The sequence below is a fragment of the Typopeltis vanoorti genome, chromosome 6, assembly GCF_054136105.1.
Source record: "Typopeltis vanoorti isolate ZY-2024b chromosome 6, IOZ_Tvanoo_1.0, whole genome shotgun sequence".
NCBI lineage: Eukaryota > Metazoa > Arthropoda > Arachnida > Uropygi > Thelyphonidae > Typopeltis > Typopeltis vanoorti.
Genome location: NC_143554.1, coordinates 26041254 through 26056571, shown reverse-complemented (window position 1 = coordinate 26056571; position 15318 = coordinate 26041254). Strand labels below are relative to the sequence as shown.

At 36.8% G+C, this 15318-nt stretch overlaps 1 protein-coding gene across 2 annotated transcripts in view; it reads left to right on the top strand.

Annotated features, from left to right (window-relative positions):
- LOC150105346 (histone-lysine N-methyltransferase MECOM-like) overlaps positions 1-15318 on the top strand; it is a 290030-nt gene that overhangs the window by 216741 nt on the left and 57971 nt on the right. For both annotated transcript variants that reach the window (XM_090394732.1, XM_090394733.1), the window contains one exon: positions 13684-13882. In XM_090394732.1, coding sequence (XP_090250858.1) covers positions 13684-13882 — 199 coding nt within the window. The remainder of the gene's footprint in view (positions 1-13683; positions 13883-15318) is intronic.

The following is a 15318-nucleotide window of genomic DNA, read 5'->3' as shown; positions in this document are numbered from 1 at the left end:
GGGTGATAAGGCATTAAAGGATTTAATTTTATATTACATTTGTCATATAATTTCATATATCATTTGAAAACTTTTACTAGAATCAAAAATAAATTGTCCGCTTCACATTTTCGCACAAGACATTATAGAATGAACTGATTCGAGAACAGTGAAAACATAAAATTGCAATAGTGTTCTTTAGTATTGTTAATTGGTCACATATTAAAATAGGACTTTGAAGATATGTTTTTGATAGTGTGGATGCAGCCTGATATTAAGTTAGCAATGCCTGTAATTAGTAGCCAGGAAGTTTGCACTATTGTTCCGTTAGGAAGTCATTTACAAGTTTTTGCCGACTTCTGTGCTGTCTTATGCGCATTTCTAGACCATCTCACAGCTCGTCTGTTATTACTTTCACTATCATATCATTATATAATATTATATTATATCGCTATATATGTAGGTCCCATTTTTAGGCTTAATATTCCTATTACAATAGTGCTTATGTCCCGTTTTCATTCAGTCTTGCGCTTTAGTCTCCATTGTTTTCAAATTAAAGAAATAGTTACTGATTGAGGAGACTTAATCACGTGCTGTTAATATTTTTTAACAAGTCATTCGTATAGTTTGTAACCGTGTTTATTTTATTTTTGTTTTTGAGGAAATGGAATACTTTAGGCGCCAAATAAGAGCAAGTGGGAGACACAACACAAGTTTGATTACTTTTATAATTTTCCATTTGCTTTGGAAGATAAAATCACCCAACCTCAGCTGTGCTCTGCCTTCGATAAATAAAAACTACATCCAAAGTGTAGTTGTGCGTGCCATAGCCATCTTGTAGCTGCAAACAAAAAGCAGTGCAATCTATATCAAAGAGTTCAACAATTGGTTTTGACTGCATAGCGCTGCATTCCTGAATCACGCGCCATCGTACGCAGAAAAACGTTGTTAAAACGTGCAGCAACTAGCACAGCCAGCAACTGGTCTAACTTCCTCAGAGTGCACGCAGTAGCTTGGCATGTTCTATCACGCGGTGTGGACCAAACTCAGTTATGCCATTTCTCATGCACTAGCCCTTTCGTTTAAGACAGCAGTTAATTGTTTGCCAGAAAATATATTCCCGTCTGCGCACTCAATTTAGACTTAATGACCCGGGCTTGTGGCACTGATAACGTTATTTTCTCAATCTGTTCTCCGAGCAATTTCTCAAAACCCGATAACATCGCGACTGGCGAAAAGATTGAAGACAATGCTATTGATGACGTCCATTGCTAATTTTCATCTGAAGCACGGAGCACTTCTCCAGCAATATTTTTTTTTATGTGAATCGAAATGTGGTATTAAAAAAAGCGACATTACCCACACCACTGCAAGTTGGTTGAAAAACATGAGACATTTATATTCATTTTTAAAGTTTTTTTGTAGTCAAAAATTAATTCAGTAATCAGTTAGGCATTCGCAGTTTACTAAATGTAGAAGCATGCCATTAATCGGATCAAATTATATGTTAACCGATTTTTCAGAAATTGTTTACTGAACATACAATCCATTGTCTTGAACTGAAAGTAGAATGAAAATAATAAGCCTAAAAATTGAAAGATAAATAATTATTTTATTGAATTGTATGAGTTATATATGAGTTGTAAAAAATAACATGTTCAAGACTGCATTCGGTTATATTGTAAAGGTTTATGAACATTTTTAGACTAAATATTTTAGGCACTCTTATAAGCACTTCAGATCAAATATTTTGGAGATTTTGTAAATCATTTGCAAGCTTTGTTATTTTATTTAGGGACAAAAATATGGTATATCTATTTGACTCTTCGGGGCTTTATTAGCGCCACTGTTGGGCATGCGTGAAAGTGTCACGTTTGCATTTCGACTAAAAGAGCTAAGCTCGAATGCAGTTTATTTACCACGCGAGAAACTTTAAGGACTTTTCAAGTGAAGCCGAGTTAATCAATCTGTTATGCATGTGAAAGGTTTTTTTTCCCATCCCTTATAAGAGGATATCCGTCCAAAACACGTACCTTTAACCTTTAAACGCTGTTTAAAGGTACGTAATATACGGGCCTCAAAACTGCCTACTAATACCATGACTCTATTTGTAACCATGGTAACAAAAATTAACAATATGTACAACCGCTTTCCACTAACTTTGATTTCAAATAACGCTGATGGCATAAGTTCTAGTCTACATCTCATGTCACACAACATGTGGTTGGCAGAAAATCTCCTTGAATGATCATTTGTGCTAAGCAAAATGGACACCTCAGCGGTGTGTGTGTGTGTGTGTGTGTCCATCCGGCCGTTTCAAATACTTATATTTTATCCATTAAGGATAAAACGAATTAAGATCATTTTTAACGAAAAAGAGTACCTGAGATATGTGAATTTCAGAAAAAAATAAAAATAAAATAAAATCCCTGACAAATGTTTTTCAATTTGTCAGCGATATAAGTATTAGGAAACCCAGATAATATCAGATTACCTACTAATATCCTGCTTTGCATTCTACATTGATGCTTAATTTTCTATAATTTAATATTTTGACTTTTATAATAACCAAAAGTACAGTTTGCAGTATTACCTACATTATTTTTATGTATGTAAGATATATTTTAAATTTCATTGTTTTTAATTATTAAATTCAGTTCCTTCTAAAAATATCTCAAAACAATAAAGATTTGTTCCTGCACAGCTCCGTTATAGGGAGCGCTGTTTGTATTTAGATACAAACAACGCTCTGGTGAATGACACCTAGTGGTATGATACTTAATTAACCCACTATGAAGATTCGTTATGTGATTAGAAGATAAACACAGGTGGAGCGATAGCACATCTGATAATCTTGTTTGCCTTGGAAGTAGGCTAAATGAACGTTAATTGTATATAGTAGATGAAATTATTTAGATATAATTAACTTGATAAATTACTGCGGCATTCTTCGATATTCCATTAAACAGTTACTAACGAGTCAGTGTTCTTCTGCTTTTTTTTCTTACATTTTTTCTTATTTATGTATTTTTTATCTCTTCCCATGAGCAAACTAATGACAGATTTTAAAATCAAAATAGTGAATGCGATATATTTTTATCATAGCACTTGAAGAAAGTAATTTACTCAATGGTGGCGCTGCCTATTGGCTATTAGCTTATCCAGGGAGAATCAGCAGGCCGAACAGGTGTGGCAGATTGGAGGAAATCTATTCATCAGGATACCGTCGATGGCCTCGCTCATCTCTAACCATTACATCCCCTATTCACAAATTTCCTTCCCCCCCTCTCCCAAACTCACACCAAGCGTCCAGTTGGCGTTTCGATCCGTTGATCAAGGTGGTCAAGTGAAGAGGGGAAAGAAGGGTGTCCTCTGACGTGTATCGTAGACGAGATGGGGGAGACGACAGAAGGTATATATTCATCAGAGGGTGTGTGACCACCTGTTTCCTCAACATAAACTCCCTGTCCTTATTATCCCTCCCCCAAGCCTTGCTTCCATGTTTTTGTCAGAAGTAAGCTGTGCAATAATTGTTGTAGCGTGATGGTGTGGCACTCAATTCGCAGTTGTAAGCACTTTCGTTGAGGAAGAGGGGGGGTGGAGTGGCAAATTGGATGTTTAATCCACGTTGCAGTGTGGTATGTGGGGATTATCACTTGGTTATACTTCATGGAATATCTCAGTATCTGATTATTATGCAGTATAACTGTCTATTGTATACTTTAAAAAGGAAAGTGGCGCCGTTTTTTTTCTATTTTATTTTCCCACAATAACTCGTAAATAATTGGCGTCTGATCATGAATATGCGTCAACAAAGATTCAAAGCAATTATGTGGGTCTTCTCAGTCTAGTCCAACACTGTCGAAACCCAGAACCGTTCCCGCCAAAACAATATCTTATGGGTAGATAAATTTCGCTACGTGGTATATAACCACAGTGCTACTTCTACTTATGTTTGGTCTTGAGAGTAGAATCCGTGAATTGTGTAACAGTTAGTTAAACGTCATTAGGATCATCCGATATATAAAGTACTTAATTTGTATGTTGTAACAGTGTTTTGTGTAACTTAGGGGTTACAATTAAATTTTTACAACATTTTTATTTAAATCGTGCCCGATGTTTACAGCTACTAGATAACTGATCTCAACATGAATAACAAGCCTTTACCCTCTAGAATGACTATCGTATGCATAATTGCTCGGTGCATCCGAAACGAAACGGATTCATTTCGTTCCACTTGGCTCTTAACGTTGATTAGTCCTAATTTACTATAATTAAGTCGCCTAGCCGCCGGTCTTGTTGTCGAATGAAATCAAAAAGTCATACCCCGAGGCAGTTCTCTCATCCTTGAGTTCGCCAGCCGCCGCAGTTCCGTTAGTTCAGAGGTTAACAGAGCAGGTGGGCTAAGTGATCGGTCGGACAAAAGCTTGAGCCCAAATTATGACCGTAATGGTGACTGTTTTTTTTTTTCCCTACTCGTTCTATCCAGCCTGCACAAATGAGTGACTGCACTGATTGTAACGCTACCGCGAGGGGAAGGGAGGGTATGATAAGGACTGATGAAGAGAAGTTGTTTGTGTACACGGAAGCCGGGACAAGTGAAGCGTACGTTGTCCGTTAGGGCAGAGAACTAACACGAATTTGGGGTGTGCGTGTGTGCATCAGTGAAAGGGAAGTTGATTCAGATTTTTTTCTTGGGTGGGAAGACAATTAATCGCCTGAAATTAAAGGAAACTTTGATGTATAGTTGCGTTGAAAAGTTTAAGATTTATAAACTTTTGAGTTAAAATTCATGGATTTTTTCATTTATCTATAAGTTTAGCATATTAACTACTTCGATAAGAAAACATTATTTTCTCCCTATATATTTGTGTCGAAATTCTAACTCCAGTATGCATCTTTACACCGTTAGACCACAACAATTCAAAGCCACCGACACGCAAAATATGAATTTGTGCAGATTCAAAGACATCGATGATGATATTCAGCCTGTGTCTTCCCCACTGTTGGGTGAAGGCCTCTTCCACTGCGGGAGGGTTGGTATACTTCTCGCATGGTGACCCACTTCATTTTGGGAGAGTGCATACATATTTATATGAATGAGTGTATGAAGGTGGAAGACAATCACACACGTCCATGCTCTAGGCTGGATTGGAATCCGCAGCCTTTTGGCTGAAGAGCGGATAAGTTAACCACTCGGCCAACCAGGTTGGCTCAAAAACACTAATACGCAAAAATATGAGTTTGTGAAGATTCTAAGAGGACTAATAAAGACAGCATGGGCTTGAACCCTCAAGGGCGTTAATGCGCAAAATGTGAATTTGTAAAACAAAAAGAAAAAAAAATGAGTTAAAATGCAAAAACATTTAAAAAAAATGTAAAAACGTAAGGTCAAAATATGAGTGTGCTAAGAATCGCCTTCTTTTAAATATACCGAAATAAGAATATCTTTTTCATGAAAGATACGCTTAGTTACGAGAACCGTAATCAAACAAAATCATTCGCTCCCATGTTATGAATTCTTCCATTTTAGCATGGCGGCTTGTTCAGCTTAGGTTGTTGCCGAAGATGTCAACGGTTTCTTTCTTTCTCGCCTTTTTTTGGTCCCAATCGATACGCCTTACTCCGAGCATTTCCGTTTTCTTTTTCAGTCCCCCCCCATCCTTTCGGCTCCTCCCTCCCCGTCCATTCCAAAATTTGGTCGATTTCGATGAGATGCGAGACAGCGAGCCTCTGAACACCCTATTGCTTAGTCGTCGTAGAGTAATTCGATCGAGTGAAACGTACATCACTAAGACAGAAAGGTATGTGAGTGGAGACGATGTCGCCACGCGCGCGCACTTCCATAATTCTGCATGTGTTTCCCATTAACTCAATTGATACCGCCGTCTTTAGTCGACATCTTCATGCAAGCGCAGTCAACAAACAATCGAAAAGCGCCTCGTCCCCCCTCCGCAACTTTTTTTTTAATACATTTTTATGTTTCGGAAGCCGTCTCGTGCATTAGGACCTCCCTGGAAAGCGAGAAGAATACGAAGGAGGAGGAGCTAGTCGACTGATTGCGGCCTGTAACTCACTGACTTGCTGATGACTCAATGATCTACGAACTTTCTCTTCTTTCCTTATTCCTTCCGAGACTACGGAATAAGCGCCCGCTCGCTCGCCGCTTAGTACTTTAACCGCCGACTGATCGAGGATTGGATGGAAGAAAAATGTCATGGGTGTTAAGACCCACACATCTAACTGCGTCGTATTGATCCGAGCTGCGTTACTACGGACAAGCATGAGCGAGGCTGCAAGATGTTGCACGCTTACTGAAAGAGACGGAGAGAGAGAGGGGGGGGGGAACAACTGCAAGGGGAGAAGACGGAGTTTTATATCAAACATAATCAATAAAACGATAGTCCGCCCATCTTTTAAAGTCGGAACACGCATCGATTTTGGAAGCATTAATATTAAATCTGAATCCCGAATTACATTGTATATACAGCAGGAGGACCAATTCACGTGGGTAATTTATTTCACTACATAACGCCCCCTAGTGACAGTAAGTGTAATTACTTAGGTGTACGCTTATGTTGCGTTCGTCGGAACGAAAGGTGGTGTGAAAATTTTTCGGATTTCGTCTTGTAATTTTGAAGTCTATCTCAGTTGTTTCTCCCTGTGCCGAGCCCTAGTAAGAAAGCTGTAATTATTTAATTAAATACGCCGCTGATTCCGCAATAATCAGTCGGTTACTTTTGCTAAAAGAATAAAAAGAATAATATCATGTATGTTTCATAGAATGAACATTGTCACCACACAAATATTAACTTTTTTTTCCGAAGTACTTTTATCAATTAATTATTTTTAATTAGTTAATATTTTTGTCAAGCCAACAAGCTATTTTAATAGAGTAGCCTATCCGAAGACTATTTTAAATTTCAAAAGGAAATTAAAGTACGTTTAGTGTTGTTTATTTATTCATTTTTTTGTTGGAGGTGTGGGGGTGGGGGATTTTCCTCTAGAATGCTTCCAGTAACTTGATGCCTATCACCAATACCGAAATCTCGACAGCAAAAGTAATAAACTTGGCCTAAATCCATGCTAATCCAATCCAGGCAATTTGACATATGGTTGGGGATTCAAAATCAACACAAGCTTATTGATTTATTTTAAAAGTTATACAACTATAAACTTTACATAATAAACTACTAAATTAGATATCTCGTAACGTGTTAAGAGAGAGAGGTAATTGCATTTACGTAAATTAACTCTCTACGTCATGTTAATTGTTCAAGCCACAGAAGAAGATTCACTGAAAAACATTTTGTCATGCGCAGTATGTCTATCGGGAGGATCTTTTTTTGCAGATGTAATTTACTGAATGGGGAGGATATATTGATTGTTCCGTGTGGTCTCATTGTGTTCCGTTGGCATAACTAGCTATTTTATTCTCAAAAACAGAATGTGATCTCTATTTGACTTCTCTTACCACTTTTGCATAGCCGTAACGCTTTTATTACTTAATCACACATGTTAGACTGATCTCCGCATGATGGAGCAATAGATGAGGTGTTTTCCTCTTGTGATTATATTGTACAATACCAATTAGGGTGCTATAGTTTTATATTTTGATCCTCCAATTAGCAAATAGAATTTTCCGAGAACAAACAACCTCCTTATTGCCTTTATCGAAATATTTATAACTGCTCGGCATAGTAATGATTCAACAAACTCCGCACTGTTGGAGACACATAACACGCCTAGCATTTTTATAAACTGCACCTCTTCTTATGAGGCAACAGTCTGCGATTAGCAGTGACGTCATCAGTGTCGTCAGTTGCCTTGTTATTTTCATGTATCACAAAAACACATGGGACGTATTATGATGTCCAAACAATACCGTGTTCCGCTTGTTAATTCCATATCCCCGGGCTTCCGTATTGTTACTTTCCGTTTCTTAATTATGTCTCATTTAGAAATGTGTGTATATGTCGGCACACTCTGAGATATTTAGATAAGATTCCCCATAAGGAGAGGGAAAAAGGGAGTATTAAGCGGGTTAAAATTACTAATGTTTGGCAGAAGTAGAAAAACAACTAAACTTATTTTCGATCGCATTAATGGATTCACGTCTAGGATTTCGCTGTCTCTTTCTTTCCTTCTATCCGTATCGCTCAATCTGTCTATCTACTAGCTTGAAAAGTTGAAGTTTATCTCTTTCTTTTATCAACTTCGTTAACTTTTTTACCCAGTTATTTATTTCAGTGGAATCTCTATTTTTCTTTTCTTTAGCTTCTTCTTGCTTTTTTTTTCTTCCTTCATTCCTTCTATTAAATCTTACTTATTTTATTTATCGGCATTCGCCGAACAGTATTGTTTTGATAGATTTCATGGCTTCTTATTTAATAAGACGAAAAACACATCTCTCTGTGAATGAGAATCTGATTCCACCATACCAGTACAAAGTCTACAGACCTCCTATGCGGTCGCAGTTGGGAAAGAACTATCGATAATTTAAAAGATTGTAATACTCTTTCACTTCTGCGAGTTGATTAGTGTTGTCCATTGAGTGATATAATAAATGCGAAGTGTTCAGTTAATTTCAGTTTCTATATTTTAACTTTTTATATTTTTTTTAAAAGAGTGAAATGATTTCTTTGCGGCAAATTCATCTTTATAAATCTTTTGTCCTACAGAAGAAAATAATTAAAAATAGGCGATGCCACAGTTGCACACTGAAGTATTTTATTTTAGCAGTGCTTAGCGGTTGAAAAGTATTTGAATATATGCAATACTTGCTGAGAAATGTTTGGATTTCACTTTGAGTATTTTAATTAAGATTACGCGTAATTATTGTCTGGTTTGTGCTGCCAATTTTATAGTAGCACACATAAAGTTTTAATACAGATAACAAAAGGATTCGGGTTTGAATTCCACAGCAGCAAAACAGATGCCTTGTTATGGCAAAATATTTCAGCAGCCGTGTAATATCACCGCCTGCTTACTGGAGGCCTGAAGTGGCTTCTAAAAGTTCTGTATTTGTGTACAAGAGTAGGCTTTTTTCAGATTATCTAATCGTGAAATAAGAGTAAATACTTACGTTTAAATTATCGTTCAAATTTTCACTTTTTAACAGAACTAATGGAAAAATATTAGCGTGGATGCAATCGTTATTTGTGGCCTCCAACTCCGTTATCCTTGTTTTTATTTTAGTACTGAATATTCAGGAATGAAATTCTGTTTAGTAATATTTTAATTTTAATCTGTACAAAAATAGTAACGGTTGCTTTATATATTCCTCTATTTTCTTTAAGCCAGCACATTGTACCTTCCAACCATTACCTAATCTAATGGGAATAAAATAATAAAATAAATGAATAAATGCAACTATAGTAAGTTAGAGCTGACCCTATTTCGAACGGAATACACGTAGATGGTGCAAATAACCGAATCCGGCACATTTAAAGGGAATTGATATACATATATAATAAGTTTTCTGAGAAATGAAAGCCTTAATATACTCGTGATACTGTTTTATCTACATTTACTACTGTTCTTTCACTTTGTTTGCATTGCATATGAGCTATGCTGGGAGGTCATCTATGCAGGGGAAGTGTGGGCAGTCTTTTAGTCTTATTTTCAGAACCACGAAAGCAGATGATATTCGTTTTCACGCTACATAAAAGATAGATAAACAATCGTAATGTGTTTTTTTTCTCCTTTTTTGTTACCAAATGTTTATTCATTTTAATTTTCCGAAACATTGTTAAAAGAAAACAATGTAGTGAAAAATCTTAAATAAAAATTCTGGCATTATAATAATCATAATACAAATACATTATAATACAAAGCAAATTTAGGACGTGAAATAATTTACGGCTTCCCTTTGACATCATTGACGCTTTGTAACTTCTAAAAAAAAGCATTATGTAATTAAATGTGTCTACAAAGAATAAATCAAGTGATATTCACAATTAAAATTAGGCGTTTGAAGAACAACAATGTAATATTGTTATACATGAGATTTAATACATATATCACATTTTCATCTAAAAGACAGTCAGATGAAATTTCTTAAAATTCATCGTGAAATTTTACACTCACATACCATCCGGTTCTCATTAATGCATTTTCTCCTGCTCACAGCGCCATATTTCCCCTGTCCTCGATTTTTAATTTTTTTTTTATTATTATTATCAAAATCTGATTAAGGTGCTCACTAAGTTTGAGAGTATTTCGTCTACTGGTTCTCCCCACAGATTGCTTTGATTAAGTTACTTTAATTTGAAAACCCTGTAGTATTTTAAATTTTAAGTCTTTCTATTCCACATAAAGTTCTCGATGACAAAATTATTTGAACTGCACCCCCCTCCCCCGAAAAAAAAAAAAAATTTGTTTCAATATTAAAAAGTATTTAAAAACATAATGACGAAAAATATCTAACACAAGCAAAAATTGAGTATTTTATCCAACGAAGCAAAGAAATAGACCATCGTGTATGGTGCAAGATAACCGTTTAGTTCATGCGACTGAAACCTTATTCTAAAGATGCTGCTTAAATTTATAGAAGATATTCGTGCGATATTGTGATGCAGCACTAAACAGAATATTTGGAATGATCACAACTGGCATTTGTTATCATTGGAACTCCATCTAAGTATCCCTTAGACATAATCAGGACCATAGCTATGTTGGAAATTGGAGATGAAGTTGGGTTGTTTTAAGAAGCATTATTCTATTTCATCGATTTGCAAATGAAAAACGTAGAATAAGAGGATGAAATGATTTGCTTTGATAAAAGCGTTGAAATGAATATTATACAACTTCTTCTTTCACTACGCGTTATTCCCGCTTCCAATGCAGGGTCCGCGTGTTACTTAGATGCGACTACTTGTTAGTACCACTCCCAACCGACCTGTCGCCTGGTCTGCCGCTGGGGGAGGGGGAATATATTTTTGGCTGTAGAGGCGTATGTTCACGGGACCGGCTTGCCTGCTTGCGGGATGATAAACGCTAGATAAACTGGTGGAAAAACCCTACTGCCTGCGCCCAAGACCAGCTAACTTGGCTATGCCTGAGGAAGCTCCTCATGTTCATCACGTCTTCGACAAGGATCGAACTTAGGACACTCCACTCCTGCCTCAGGCATATGGTTGCGAAGCGCAAAGCCACTAGGCTAACCGCGCGGACCAAATGAATATTATACAACAAAGGATATAAAATCTGAATTTTTTTTTTTCGAATAACTTGGAGAAAGACACTGTCTATCCTCATAACTGGAGAGTAGTGTATCGAGAAAGGACATGTTTTCGATTACCTTCTGCAGCATGGAGCTTCCCTTAACTTAAAACAGTCGCGCCAAGTTTAGTTATATTTTATAAGGAATAACAATTCTCAAGACTCTTCCACTGTAAGGAAGTTAGTTCGTGAAAGATTTTCTCCTCCAGCATTTCGGATTCCATCTCTCCATCAATACCCGCAAACCAGATAAACTAACCAGAGGACTTACACAGATGACAGGTATAATACTCCCCCCCATGGTTTAGACTGCATTAATTATAATCATTAACAACACCCAAGATTTACATGCTAGCATTAGAAGAATGAAAATTGAAATCTTTCTCCAAGCTGAAGACTTGGGCTTAGGCCTTTTCGCCTAATCTTATCATAACAGAAAAGGTCATTTGGATATCAGTAATTATACCGTTAACTGAGCTTAGTGGTGACTGGAAATACTGGCGGTAATACGTAGCTGTTAGAACAATCCTTCTGGTGGAGAATGTCTGAAGTTAACAGTTGACTGATAACATACCTGCCCAGATCTTTAGGTTGGAGAGGTGGGTGTACTACTTCATCAGCGTCCAGGATCCTTCTTTATATACCAGAGTTGAAACTCTGGAATTTGTGATATCTTGAGACTGTCGTATCCGATGCCATAAACGTCTGGATAGGTGAGCACTTGGTTTGTAAACCATACTATAAATACGGATTCCCGAGTCAATCACCGAAGCCTTCAACTTATTACGTAATGAAAAGATTTCTATACTGGTAGCGAATCTCTCTGGATTAAAACAGAAATTTTGCTCAGACGTACTTGTTAATAATACACTCTCTAGCTTCGTGTTTTGTTTTGTTAACAAAAGTATCAGATTATCTCTGACCTATATGTTAACAAATATAACCATTTAAGGAAAAGGATTATATGTGTTTAACATTAGAAAAAGCATTCCTTTATTCCAAACATCTTTAACTTATCCCAGTTAATCGAATTCTGTCCATTTCATACATCAAATAGAAATGAAATCCGGTTTCGGTTTTAGTTCACTATTTTGGTTGAGTGCTGCATCTTTTAACTGTCTCTACGATGTTTATTAATCGTGTTGTGCGTTTTTAATAATGCAAAAAAGTTGGCAATCGGAGTGATTTCGTTTTGTGTAGCTATAAAATAAATACATCTCTAAGAAAGCGTTCAAAAATATGTTCTCTTTCTCAACACACATCCATGTCTCGAAGACAAATTGCCAATGAGTGTGGTGATGATTTAGATACTGCTAACGTGATTTTAAAGCGTTTTAGGGAAATAGGTACCTTTTCTCCTTACAGAAAACGGAAATGTCGAAGGAAAAGGAAAAATACACTTACTTGAGATCGTTTACTAGTTAGGTAAAGAAAAATGAATGGAAAATTGTCTGCTGTAGACTTAAATAGAGACTTGGCAGCTAGTGGGATTAATGTTTCTGACATGACAGTCCGCCGAAAATTGTTGGAATCAGGAAGGACTGCCTACGTATCAAAAATAAACAACTGTTGACGAAGGCTATGTAGAAATAGAGGCTCAACTAGGCAAAAGTGTACAAAGATTGGGCTGTTGAGAAGTGGAAGAAGGTCACATTCTCAGATGAGAGTGGCAAATCAGCGCCTGAGAATTCTCCCACCAATTTTCAAGAAGCTCCTAAATACCCAGTTAAAAATATGTTTTAGGGTTGTTTTACACATGACAGTCCAGGATCACTTGTGCCTGTTGACGGTATGATGAAAAGTGACCAATACATAAAAATATTGGAGAGAAGAGTGGTCCCACAGATCAATAAAGACAAAGCACTCATTTTTCATTAGGATCTCGTTCCATGCCACACTTCAAAAAAAGTGAAAGAGTTCCTCAAAAATCACAACTTCCAATTGCTTCATTAACCAAATAACTCTCCTGACATTAATCCAATAGAAAAATTTTGGGCTATAGTAAAAAAGAGACTTGGAAAATTGTGATACAAAGGATAACTTAATACAATCCATCATAAAAGCATAGTTCCGAGATGCAGAAATAAGAAAAATATGTTCTACGTCGGTAGAGTCGATGCCTATGCACATTAAACTATTAGGTAAAATTGGAATTTTATTTTTGTACTTATTTTCTTGCGAAAAATTAAAATTGTTCTTTAAAATGTGAATGTTCGGATTAATTTCTTCGCTACTGCACGTTCCAAATTGCCTTTTCAGAATATTAAACACGCATTATGGCCACCACCAGATGAGTTATTGCTACATTGAACACAAACCGTATTATCAGAGTGAGAATTTCGTTATACAATCCTTTACCACACGTGATAGGATGGGAACAAAACTTCTCATTCCTAAATAATTTTATCACGGATTATAAGCTAGAATTTCTCCTAATGTACTCTGAAATGTATTATATTTTTCTTTCCTTCTTTCTTCCAGAAAAGTCTGTCGATTGTCACAAGAGCGATCTATCAAACACTTACTCCGCCATAAACCCTCCTAGTCCTCGAAGTCCAAGGAGTCCGTCGCAAGCTGGAAAGTCTCAACTGCAACCACCTCCACTGGTTCCGATTAGTTCTCATTTGGACTTAACTCCTAAAGATGACACCCCCAAATGTTTAAGTTGCGATCAATTCAGGTGAGCATAATCTTACATTATTTATCTTAAATTATGTGAAAATTAAAGTTTTCTTTCTTCTGTGACAACATTTTGTATTCTCACTTTTGCTTAAACATTGTGTCACAAAATTTCAAATGACACACTTCACGCATGCGCACTTCGCAGTTATAAAATAAGCTAATGGTCGACGGATTCCTGTTTAGACAATAATAAACGATCCTAAAACACCGGTAATGATTTCTGTTCAGCTGTAATGTGAATTTTTATATCGGACGTTTCATTTCATTGGTCATTATTCGTTCGTTGAGAATGAACTAGGCAGTGTTGAGGAAGAATTTGGGTAATTCGCAGAGTTCATTCCTTTGTCACCCCCCCGATAAACTTCAGTTTTCTGGTGGAAATACAATAATAATAAGAAGAAGAAGAAAACCATGATAGCAGCTTTGTAGTTTTTCACATAATTTGTTCTGTAGGAGCTATCAAATGTCATATGAATGGTTACTGATGATTACAAAAAGATTTTTTCAGACCGCATAAATTATGAGAACGAAGTCAAATTCATTTTGTTTTTTGCCTTGGAAATTTCTTATGAAATTTGCATTCGTAACTCTCCCAATTGACGTAAATCTAGAATAGCTTATATGACCTGACTCCACCCACTCATAATGGCAAAAAAAAGAAATCAGTCATACTTTAACCCACAGTTCAAGGTTAATTTCTCTCATTCGATACTAAGGCCAGAGTGCACGTCTGTCTCCGTCACTGGTAAAAGAAATGATAATTGTTAACTCCTCTTACGAAAGCAAATAGATGAGATCTTACTTCTTTCTTTAATAATCTCTTCGTCCGTGTCTTATGTCGAGAAAACAGCCCCCAGCAGTGCAACCTGTCCGAACTAATATTCTTTCAGATGCGATCATTTTATTATTTAATAATAATGATAATAAAGAAACGCTTGCTTTTCTTTCAAGAACTTTCTCTCGAAGTGTCGTAGGGGTGTTTCTCCTTGTACATCCTTAAGGTATTATTTAGGACAGCTGCTGCCACGAAGACAAATACAGCTAACCCACGCCCGCAACTGAAAGCAAGGTAGCCATCCGAATACAGGCCGCAACCAACTCCTAAGATACATATACATAGCAAGGGACACGCCTTCGGACACCGGCCAGACAACTCCAAACCGGCCCTCAACTGCTGTACCTCAATGTATTCTCCACGCCTGCAGGGCTAAATCTTTCGTTTATGCTTCCTGCCTGCCTACCATGGTACAGCCTGGCAGATCTCAGTACAAACACGTCGACACGGAACAAATGATGAAACAAACACGTCTCCACCTTCACCCCTCCTCTGTTTTCCCCCCGTTCGTTTCTTCTTTTCCCATCGTTCATCTTCCCTCCCGCTTCGTTCCCTCCCTGCATCAGTTAGAGATGGAAAGAAATGACACACCAGTAGCT